Source organism: Ostrea edulis, chromosome 7 (genome assembly GCF_947568905.1).
Source record: "Ostrea edulis chromosome 7, xbOstEdul1.1, whole genome shotgun sequence".
In the NCBI taxonomy this organism is placed as follows: domain Eukaryota; kingdom Metazoa; phylum Mollusca; class Bivalvia; order Ostreida; family Ostreidae; genus Ostrea; species Ostrea edulis.
This window is the reverse complement of record NC_079170.1, coordinates 15,153,355-15,165,876: the sequence shown is the minus strand read 5'-3', so window position 1 is coordinate 15,165,876 and position 12,522 is coordinate 15,153,355. Positions and strand designations below refer to the sequence as shown.

The window sequence follows — 12,522 nt, the reverse complement described above, 5'->3', positions numbered from 1 at the left end:
GTAATACGCGTTACAGAGATTTCTCACCAAATAAAATACGCTGGTACATGTAGTAGTTGTTGATTTTGGCATTGCTAGTAGTACAGGAGCACTCACATGCAGTACGAGCAGACAGAACCAGTACACGGGTTACGTGAATCGCCCCAATGAGTACACATCAGAGGTTACCTATAATGATTGTTCATGGTCGGGTTATAGTCAGGATTTCTACATATGCATATACAGCTTAACTCTATAACAGCATTGAATCAATGAAAAGAATATTTGTAATTGGTCTTATATACAGAATATCTACACAGAGTAAAGTATCACAAAAACACTCTGTCATTCCACACCGGATTTCACGCAGAAAAAACGTCACCAACAACACCCAGAAACGTACATGGACAAAGGTGACTAGGTGTTCTCTTAAGGCAAAGTCTTTGCGCAGACAAAAATTATCCACGTCTTATGTTAACATTTTCGGAAAATTGAAATAAAAAATACTCAGTGTAAATCCTTTCTATCAACAACTAGTACACCCTTAAACGACACAGAACACCTTGATACAATGTTATTTACAGCCGTTAACGTGATACATGTGTAATTGTTGTTTGTTGATTATATCTAATCTCTTAAATGAAATGCTGAAATGTAAATGTTTTCAAACCCGAGGAATCATATGACGTCACACATAACAGGGAAGTAAATATCGAAAATAGATATGTATATTGCAGGATTTGAATTTCATCGCTTTCAAACTCGAAATCTATGCAAAATATTGCATTTAAAATACATTTAAAGTAGTTTTAGGCATGCACAGAATTAATTTTGCTGAAAAATTTAAAAAGTTTAGACACATGCACTGTGTCCTTTAATGGTCACTGAAAGTTGACTGAGTGATCACTGAAGATTTGAATGATTGGTCACTAAAACTCGACTGAATGTTCCTACTATTCAGTGAACTGAATGATAACAAATTGGCAACCGCTGATTGAAAAAGTACTTTATCAGTAATCATTCAGTTACCATTAAGCCACTTTTCAGTTCACTGATAGAGAAGATTTCATCTTGTGGTAAGGCTTTTGTTTAGGCTAAATGAATTATTCATCAATACCCACCTCCCCCATACACAAATTAGAAATTTGAAGATCGATTAAAAGATGTCTGTGGGTTTTTTTCTTCAAAACATTTAGACAATTGCGAGTATAAAGTTATCTTCATCTGCAACTGCCTCCTCATCACATTGAAAAACGATGCCGTGTTCCTATTATATTTGGGCCCCTAATAAATCGTATGTCTTTCATGATTATCGTTACATTGTCCAAATAACATTATCTAGGGTCATGGCATACCAGCATGTCATTAACAACCTTAATCTCTAGTACAAATTATTATTAAATTTTGCCCAAAACTGACTTGGGCTCCTGCCGACGACTAATGGCAGGGTATGGTAAGGTAAAAAAAAATCTTGATATTCATTTATATACACACACATAAATATGATGTCCTCGATCTCGTAAACCAGTTGTCTCCATATGTTATGGTGGGTAGCTTTGTTATATCCAACGTGCACAAATGAGAAGCAAAAACAAAGTTCTGTTTCGGCTACTCTTTCATAAAATAAACAATCCAGTGTTAAATTATCAGCATCAGAAATACAAAATTTACAATGATATAAATATTATGACATACAATAACCCTTAAAACAACTAACCCATATGAAAATACCTAAGTTACATTTCAAAACGCTGTTATAGACAGTATCTTACCTGTACCAACGACAGGCAGAGACAAAGTTCTGTTTCAGCTACTGAAGAACTCACATTTATACCCCGTACAAGTTTTCAACTTCCTTACACTATAACTTCAAATTTCACTTTCAAACGATTCTTTCCTCCAAAAACCCGTTAAGTTTTAACTGCACTTTCACATTTACTTCCAAATCTATTTGAACCGCCGCGGTGGTCTAGAGGTAGAGCGTTCGCCCCTCATGCAAACGGTAGAGGTTCGAATCCCGACCGCGACAGACAAACATCGTTAAAACAGGTAGTGACAGTTCCATCGCCAAACGCTCGGCATCAGTTGTGATTGTCACGTTCCCAGGGCTGAGCTTAACAACGCATGTCCCGTGTCACAGTAGGTGTGGCACGCTAAACAACCCTCACTGCTCAATGGGCGTATACACCGAGCATAGGCCTAATTTGAAGCCCTTCACCGGTCTTGGTAACGTCTCCATATGACTGAACAATTCTCGAGCGGGACGTTCAACAAGATACAATCAATGGATCAAATTTAGTTGCCCTTTGCATAATATTTGTGCTTTTTAGTTAATACTAAGTGACCCCTGGTCTCTAGTACCATATAAATCAATCCTTTACATCCCCACTCTGACCATGTCGGTATCTAAACACAAGTGATCAATATCCATATACACTACTAACCATTAGAAAGCACCTCATTGCGGTGAAAGTTCATACACCATTGCCAAACATATATTTTTACCTCTTCTTTTTCCCCTCGTCACATTCATTCTTTTGCTATTATCATTTAAAACTTTCTGTCAGTTTTGTTTCATTACGTAATTCTTGTAATGATATTTCCATGTCACAAACACAGAATAGTACTGAAAATATGTCCGGAAAAATGTTATAGATATTCAAAATAGGCATATTTCTTCAAAAATAAACACATCAATCTAAAAATAAGTGCAGGGATATACATAAAATACATACTTTCCTAAAGTCTCGAGGAAAATACATGTTCAGCAATACTATCTGCAAAAATGTTTACCAATGGATGGACAGAAAGATGCCACTGCACATCTACCCTCAACTTTATTTGTGAGGGGAAATCACTTATGTGAAGTATACTAATAAGATCTCCTGTCAGCAAAGTTTGTTATGTGTGGAGTTTCAAAAAGTAAACATCTTTCATGGGATCATGCCATTGACGTTGTTTTCATTGGTAGGATAGGAAGGAGTGGATAGTCCAGTGAATACCTCAAAATATTTGCATTTTTTAGAAATAGATTTAGGTCGATACTTTGAAGTTGAACATTGTGTCTCTAGCGTTGATATAAAAATACTACTTAATGTAGATATTTGATTTTCTTGACAAGTCCACTATGATACTCAGAAACAAACAAGTTATCACTTTTGCCCACACATAAACCATATGGGTCCTTCAGATCACAGTTATCTATATAGCGGAGGAACTGTCCATTCTGGTCCAGGATGTGGATACAGTAGTTGAAACAGTCTACTGTCAGGATCTGACTCTGACTGTCTGTTGCGATTCCCCGGGGTATAAATGCTTTGTTTTTGATCGTAGAAGAATGACCAGTGTATCTAAATCGAAATTTTCCAGCCTGGTTGACCACCACTACTGCACCAGCTTCCCAGTCAGCCACACAGATATCCAGGTTTCTGTTCTCACTTATGTATTTAATTGCATTATTTCCTGAATATAGAGGCTTACCCTCATCATCATACTGGATTGTTTGTTTCGCTGTGGAACCTGTGTAACGGACAACTTTGGATTGTGTTTTATCATCACTATGCATGGTAACCAGGATATCGCCAGAGGAGGTGACACATAGCTGTTTGAGTATCCAGTCGTGTATTTTGATCACCTCCTCTGTCTGTCCACTCTTCACTTTATTCACAGTCTCTGTTGTCTTATCAGTGTAGACTAGATCCCCATCACTGGTCACTGCTATATCACCCGGCCGTCCCCCTGATTTTGTTTTGATTGTATTGATAACAGTACCTTGAACATTAAAGCATTTCATATCACTGACCTCTCCACTTGTCCAGAATTCTTCTTCACTCAGACAGGTGACACTGCGGAGGCTTTTAGACCCAGTATTCATTGTAGTGACAAGCTCTGGTTCGTCCATCAGTTCTTTGGGTGAGGTTTCTGCTTTCTTCAGTGTGTAGCCATTTTCATATGTGGTAAATGATAATGGTCTTAGAGAACCAAGTGACTTGTAAAGCTGTTCACGGTCTACCGTGTTTGGACTAAATGTAGGCAGTGAGACTCGGACTTTGGGAGGAAGTTTTTTTAATTCTTTGTTTTGGGATTTGTATTCCATGATCACAGACACTTCATTGGATTCCTCCATTTTCGTCAGAGTAATCAGTGATTGCTCAATAAGGGACCGTATCTGCTTAATTTCATCCAAATGTTTCTTCAGAATTTCCAGGTGTTTGATTTTCATCTCTTTTATTTCCTTTTTCATTTTGTTGATGACATTGTCAATTTCTTTGTGCCATTCCTCTCCATGTTTTGTAACTAATGTTGTGAATTTCACATATTCTCCATCCAAGTTGGTTATTTGAGTTTCTAAATCAGTGGCCATTTCTTCATATGTTGGAGAAATAATGTTTTCTATCTCCTCTGAATCTTTTGTAATGTCTGCCTTTCTTTCCTTGTAGATTTCGGATAGAATAAAAAATGTATGACCCTTATGTTTATCAGAGGACAACAAGTTATCATTACAGAAGGAACAGACAGATTTGTCACATTCCTTGCAATGAAATTCACAGACTTTGTTTTGATGTGTACTACACTTTGGATAGATCAAGGTTGATTTTCGATTTTGGAATGGGACCACTTTGTGTTTGTCATAGTCATCAGCAATGTGTTTTCCTATACAGGCAAAGCAAAGGTTGACGTGGCAGAGATCGCAGTACATCTGTACTATAGCTGTCTCACAAAGGTCACATCGGACGACATCTTGGGCACTGTGGCGGGGATCCATGGCTAATGTAAATATTCTACAATTTGAAAAATGTGAAATTTAGAAATTACATAACAATTTTTTTTTATCAACTAAGTATATTTGTGAAAGTGTTATCTAGAATTACACCTGCTGCAATGAAAAATATTCAAGTACATCATTGTATATTCTAAACCCTGTCACATTTTATCAGAAAATGTTACAAAGTATTCAATAAACTGATATTTACTTTCGTATCCCCTTTCACACTCCATAACATTAACCAGGTACCAGCAGCCAAAGCTCGCTGAATCAGGTTTACCCCTTGTAGTGTCTCTTCTTTCTTTTTCTGTTTTCAACAAAGTGGCAATAAATACTCCCCATAATAGCTTTAAACTTCTTGCTTTTAGTAACAATAGTTCGCAAAGATAAACAAAGGCAGATCCCCTACAATGCAGTAATGTCGACAATAATAAAGCTCATTTAAACCTTTAAACATAAAACAAGACTATTTGATACCCCCACTAGTCAACAATGTACAATATAGCAATATCGACAATATTAGAAATCATTTAAACGTAGGCTAAAGCATGACTATTTGATTAATCAAAAAGTCACCATTTCATTAATTCTTTACCAGTTACAACTGTTTAGAGCGAGTGATATACACGTAAACATCCCTCATGATAAAGCTGGTCAGCAGATTCCCACTCTCTTTTTAACTTGTTATTTCTAAATAATTAGATTCCTGGAGAAAAACTACATTTTGATAATAATTGATCATAACGTTACCTGTAGCAGTACACTTCTCTAGCAAGGTCTCATTACACTTGATTCCCTGTTCATTGAATGACGTGTCTTGATTGGTATGTCACCTGGCAACTGAAAGGCCTGACAGGCGCGATGTCGTGTCATTCTGAAATATAGAGTTATCTATCTTGTCATAGAAAAATTAGTTGTACAGCTCAAATCTGTTTAAACAGTTTTGGTATTTCAACTATTTTCCTCATGTATTCTAGTATTGTTGTTACGACGTTCTTATGAAACTAATTGGTGATACTCCCTTTTATCCCGCTCGCGCCGGTAAGTGAGAACGTTTCCCAGTTGGGCGCAGGACTTTTCGGCACGAAGACGTTTCGGCACTTTATTATTAAGACGTTTCGGTACCAAGACGTTTCGGCACTTACTTTAAGATGTTTCGGTACCGACAATTATTTTTTATTTGGCGCCAACAATTCTTTCTTTTTTATATCATAATAATTTAGTTTTATATTAATTTGATTTATCATTTATTTGATAATATATTACTTTATTTTAATCTGAATTTTATATGATACATTAATTTGCTATTATATACAAACTTCGAAGAATTGGAAATCTTTTTTTGGGGGGGGGGGGGTATAACAAAGCCATTTAAATGGGCTCTCCATTGAATGTGTAAATTGTAAAAACAACAACACCCATATCCTTCTCCCTATCCTGTGACTAGGCGCTAATTAGAAGGAGATAATGAAGAGCCCCTGCTACACAATGAGGGCTTCACACCTCATTTTTGAAGAGAGTCTTGAAGAGAAAACCAACGATGTCAGGTCAATATGAATTGAATTATATAATACTTTAAATTAAATAAAAAATATATAATATATCTTATTCTTATGTCCTACTCGATGGTTGGATTGTTATAGATTATATCAGCTTTGTTTTAATTAAGCATTTTAACTAACGAACATTGACAAAAAATATGATGGGTAACTCATCGTCAATTTCATATAAATTTTTGAAGAGAGTCTTGAAGAGAAAACCAACGATGTCAGGTCAATATGAATTGAATTATATAATACTTTAAATTAAATAAAAAATATATAATATATCTTATTCTTATGTCCTACTCGATGGTTGGATTGTTATAGATTATATCAGCTTTGTTTTAATTAAGCATTTTAACTAACGAACATTGACAAAAAATATGATGGGTAACTCATCGTCAATTTCATATAAATTTTGTTGTACAGTGTATATAGTTGCATGTCACATGTGTACATGTGAACATACATACACCACATTGTTCCTTATTGCATTTTACATTCTAAAATATTTTTTTTTTTTTTTTTTTTTTTAGATCTTTAGATATCTTCGTGGGTTTTTTTAATTGTGTTAATTTTTGGTGCCCCCCCCCCCCCCAAACATTTTCTATGATCTATAGACATCGTTCCATAACTTAATTGTTGATGGTAAAAAGATATAGCCTGCAACTGTTCTAGTGATTTATATATGAAACACACCCATTCTCTGTCACCGATAATTATAATAAGTGCATTTCATGTTTCTATTTCCTGAAATAATATCGTAGTCTAATATTACCCTTCTTTCATATAGGTAAATAATCGTAAATAACAGAAAAATAGAGGTGACATAGTTACTATAGCAAAAGGCATTTCAAAACGAAAATTCATATGCGCAATTTAAAAACTTTGGAAACATAGTCTTGGAGTATATATTCCATGTAGCTGGAAAACTACTCCTTGGACGGGAATAATATTTCTGGCATGGTATTCTATTGTTACGCTTAAATATCATATATCAATTATTAATATTAATTACATTTTCTACATTTGTAATAATAATAGCTATTCTGATAATTTTTTTCAATAAGTAATTGAAATATATCTTTATTTGCATTACAAAATGTCCATTGTTTAAAAACAAGGGGGCAGCTCCCACCCATCCCACCCCACTCGATTCTACATGCTTGATATTTTATAGGGTCGCAAATAAAAAGTAACAAGTTCTCCTCCCAGAATTGCATCGTACGTTAAATTGCAGATGATATGTACGTTACCAACATAAATATGTAATTCTTCTATACAAATTATCTATTATAAATGATTTTTACTACATCTTTTAGAACCACATGTACTGATTCTGAGCAACGTCGTATCGAATTGGAAACCACTATAAAACATTAATGATTAATTAATTTAGGCAACAGCAATTGGCTCCATAAGTAGTAGAGGTAGCATTGTCAACCACAAATATTGAGGCTCCGCCAGCCAGTCGGCCAAAGCCTGCCAATATGACTCGAATGGCAAACCGTGTTCGAAGACATTTAAGGCGACAAGACCCTCAAGATTTGGATTTTATAGTAAACTTATATTGATGCACTAGTAGTTTAGTTTATTGAAACTTTGAGAATTATATATCATTCCCTTTGTCAAAACTTTTGCTAAATTATGTAAAGTCCCCCCCCCCTTTTTTTTGGTTGAAAAAAGTTGAACAAGTTTAAACGTGGAAGGCTAATCAAAATAGTATTTTTTTAAATATGCATTTATCGTAAATCAGAATAGTAAGGAGAAGACAGATCAAAATGGTATTCATGAAACTTTCATGTCATTGTTTATTAGTATTTCTTATTATGATATTGTTATGATGTATTGAGTTATTGCCAAATACATATTTTTTTTATTTTTCAGCTTGACAACAGCTTCATGAATGAAAACATGCCGCATTTTCACTCCGTTGATGTGGATGCCTCTGGTCATCGCCATCTTCTGCTCTATACGGATCAGCAATTGGAGCTGTTGGCCAAGGCCAAGACGTGATACATGGATGCCACATTCAGAGTTGTTAACCGACCATGGTTACAACTATTTACCATAAACGCCTTTATTAGAAGTGGATCCCATATGAAGCAAGTGCCTGCCCCTTGCATATTGCATCATGACAAGCAAACGAAAGAAAGATTATCATAAGGTAATCATTGATTTCATTAATCATCTTCAGGGGCCGATCCAGTAGTCCCCAAAAAAGTAACAATAACATGTCAATGCTGCAGTGTTCGGAACAGTTAGAATACTAATAATTTTTCAGGTTCTGAAGACAGTTGACCGTCTCCTCCCAGATCACATCAAACTACAAACTTTCGTGGTTGATTTAGAAGCTGCCATGTGGAGGGCCATCCAGGACCGGTTTCCAGGATATACCATCCAAGGATGTGTATTCCATTGGACGTACCGAAAGGTCTAGAAATTTGGTAATAAACCCTGTTGGCACATTAGAGCAGGCCCTCTTTTACAAATTTGCTCAAAATTGCTCTCCAACATGCTAAGAAAATAGTGTAGTGACTTTCAGGAGTAAAGTCATGTGTAGTGAGTTTCAGGTGTATACGTGTGTGTGTGTGTGTGTGTGTGTGTGTGTGTGTGTGTGTGTATCAACAACAATTGTGCTGTGCTAATACTGTATATAGTGTTTTAGGGTCTCTACAGGCCAGTAGCTAAGTACTTCGTTACTGGCTTGAAAATACAGATGTATATTGAATTGCTGTTATAAAATTTAGAAATTCATTTCAAAATTAAGGATTATCTCCCTCACGCATAGCTCTTATCCTTAGACGTATTTGACTCCACTTTTTTTGGCACACTGTTTTTTTTTTTTTTTTTTTTTTTTTACCTATATTAGCTCTAAAACTGCATTGTTATTTTGGATTTCAAACATTTCGGTTGAGCATCACTGAAGAGACATGGTTTGTCGAAATGCGCATCTGGTGCATCAAAATTGGTACCGTATAAGTTTTACATGTATGAATTTTGTATTAATTCTTTTTAGTGCGTGTTCTTAATTTATGAAAGATGTTAAGTTGTTAACAGTGTCATTAAATGTGAATAGTGTTTGTATGTATTATGATCATCTGTATTTCCATTGCATAGTGGTATTAAGTTTCAAAGTATGCAATATCATCTAGTGCATTTTCTTTATATATGTACTTTGTAAGTTGTGTATTAGTTTTTGTGCTAATATACTGGGACATCTGTATTGTAGTAAATATATAGTGCATAATTCAAATTTGAACAGTGGTCCTTACTTTCATGTAAAACTTATACGGTACCAATTTTAATGCACCAGATGCGCATTTCGACAAATAATGTCAATAATATCCCTTCAGTAATGCTGAAGCCTAAAACGTTGGAAATCCGAAATGATAATAAATTTTCAAGAGTTGGAGAAAAAAAAAGATCGAGTGCCAATAACTGGAATCAGAGAGAGAGAGAGAAAGAGAGAGAGAGAGAGAGAGAGAGAGAGAGAGAGAGAGAGAGAGAGAGAGAGAATCTTTAATTTTGAAATAAATTTCTACATTTTATCATAACAATTGAATTTAAATTATATCCATATTTTCAAGCTAGTAACGAAGTAAATAGCTACTGGACTGTTGAAACCCTCGAGGACTAACAGTTAACCACCTCGATCCAGGGCTCCAATTTTTATTCACAAGATACGCTTTTCGACAAATATCGTCTCTTTCGGTGATCTCTTTCCATGAAAAGATTATCTCAAAAGAAATATATTTATCATGAACTGTAATCTAAAGGAAATGAATAAATACTTTGCACAATGCAATTCGGTAAACTCTAATCACATGTACAAAAATAACAGGTGCCGAAGCGTCCTACACATTCACCGATTCATAGAGGCCCCTTTCACCTCATCTTCGCTAGCCAAGGGTTTTCGGTCCACTCCGCTCCCCATTTATGGGGAGCGAAGTGGACCGAAAACCGGGGAGCGGAGTGGACCGAAAACCCTTGGCTAGTGAAGATGCTTTCACCTCAAATTTACAATATAATGTTAGTAAAACTCAAGATTTTTGCTACTTCATGTGTGCCCCCTTCCGATATTTCTGGATCCGTCATTGTAGATGCCGAAATGTCTTGGTGCCGAAACGTCTATGCTGGTGGCGAAATGTCTTGGTGCCGAAAGGTCTTGGTGCCGAAACGTCCAGAATTCATGCAATACATTTGAAAGGAAATATTCTTTTATTTTCACATTCTTAGGTTTTATCTACATTAATTACATATCCATGTATATAATTTATAACTTGAATATAACTTTTTAAATTTTCAACTGGGGGTTGGAGGCTGGGGGACGCACCCCCGTAACCCCATCTCTATAGCTAGAAACGCCACAGTTGTTTAGCAACGACACTGGGATCGCAAATCGGACACGGTATTGTAAAATAGCCTAGTAGTCTTTTCTCCTGGCTATTTCGCTGCCAGAAGCTATATTCCTGCGAATAAATCCATTTACCTGATCAGGATATAGGGCTCACGGCGGGTGTGACCGGTCGACAGGGGATGCTTACTTCTCCTAGACACCTGATCCCGCCTCTGGTGTGTCCAAGGGTCCTTTTGTGCCCAACTATCTATTTTGTATTGATCTCAGGAGTTATGAGATTGATCACTGTTCGTTATCTTCACCTTTCTTAGCAGTTGTCCCCTCTAATTACTAAATTACCTTTTTTTGCAAAGTTCTTTATATTTATATGCAAACTTCGATTTATCGGTTAATTTCCGCTTTTATAATTAGTAGTAGTGAATTGTACCAGAAATGAAAGCTGGAACCAAAGAATTAAACTTCTATATGTGACTCAAACCCCTCCTCGCCACGACTTAGGATCTTGAGCAGAACTATCTTTTTACGTTTCTTTTCTGTTTTTTGTTGATTATCTATTTTCGCCGTTGTTTTTGCATTTCAAGAATTTTCATATTTTCAGGAATTTCTGAGGTCATACATTTTCCACCCCCTCCCTAAACAATGTTACGTGCGTAGATTGAATTATTTATTTCTAAATATGATTAGTAGCCAGGTTTTTTGACAAATAGTACACTACCCGAAAATCAATTTATCTCTAACAAATGGTGCTGTTTTTTAGAATCGTTTCCATAGAATAACTCAGTCTGATTAAAACCAGGCCTGCATTCCTAACGCATTTTTTCTATGTCCGCTCGTTGAAGAAAAAAGGGGAAGCGAGATTGAAGGTCTGGTGTTAATCAGACTGAGAATAACTCAACAATTTATTTCTAACAAACCATGTAGTATATAGAATAGAAACCAAAATAACTGAATAATCTATCTCAATAAATTATATAGAATAGAAATGTAGAATAGGAGAGGCCCTACATAGGCTACGCCTTTTGCCCGATCCTATTGAGTTTCTCAATAAATATATTTAAATTAGAAATGTATAATGACTAAATAATTTATCCCTAATAAACCATAAAGTGCATAGAATAGAAATCTAGAATAGCTAAGGAATTTATCTCTAATAAATCATATAGTATATAGAATAGAAACCTAGAATAGCTAAGCAATGTATCTCTCATAAATGACGTAGTGCTACTGCTAGAAGTTTTCAGCACAATATATAATGGATACAGGATGTCACGCCATTGCAAAACATAGAAAAACTAAGCAATTTATCTCTAGCAAATCCTCAAGTAAATAGAATAGAACCGAAAATTTATTTAACAATTTTCTTTTCTTTAAAAACAAATTATTCGGAATAAAACCAAGACGAACTAATCAATTTATGTCTAATATATCATATAGTATATTAAATAGAAACCTAGAATAACTAAGTAATTTATCTCTCAGAAATCATACATATGTACATGTATAGAGAATAGACACCTATAATAGCTGAACAATTTATCTCTTACAAATCATGAAATGTATAAAATATAAACGTAGAAAAACTAAGCAATTTATTTCTAACGAATCATGCAGTACAGGGTATATGGAAGAAAAATCTAGAATACCGAAATATAATTTCTCGCTAATAGATGATCTAAATTATATAGAGAATAATCCTAGAATAACTGAACAATTATTTATTTTTCTCATTCGCTGTTAACCCAGCATAGAGAAAATATCAAACAAGCATTCAAAAACAACATTCACGCATACACAAGTAATTCATATAAATATATATCACAATCTTGATAATGAATAAGTACAATAATATACTCTATATACATTCAACCCGCAGTGTT

At 35.1% G+C, this 12,522-nt stretch overlaps 2 protein-coding genes and 1 pseudogene across 2 annotated transcripts in view; 1 reads left to right on the top strand and 2 right to left on the bottom strand.

Moving 5' to 3' along the window:
* The window catches only part of LOC125654337 (uncharacterized), a 67,558-nt gene extending 61,948 nt beyond the window's left edge, over positions 1–5,610 (bottom strand). The window contains exon 1 of the mRNA XM_056143447.1: positions 5,495–5,610. The gene's annotated coding sequence lies outside the window, so the exon portion shown is untranslated. The remainder of the gene's footprint in view (positions 1–5,494) is intronic.
* Positions 2,626–5,020, bottom strand: LOC125656689 (tripartite motif-containing protein 2-like). Its single transcript, XM_056143449.1, has 2 exons — positions 4,953–5,020; positions 2,626–4,760 (listed from the first exon to the last, which is right to left on the bottom strand). Exon 2 carries the CDS (start codon positions 4,742–4,744, stop codon positions 3,071–3,073), a length of 1,674 nt encoding a protein of 557 aa, XP_055999424.1. The 5' UTR covers positions 4,745–4,760; positions 4,953–5,020; the 3' UTR covers positions 2,626–3,070.
* A 622-nt stretch (positions 5,611–6,232) lies between the features above and the next one.
* LOC130048602 (uncharacterized) lies at positions 6,233–8,725 on the top strand (annotated as a pseudogene).
* Positions 8,726–12,522: the final 3,797 nt, after the last annotated feature.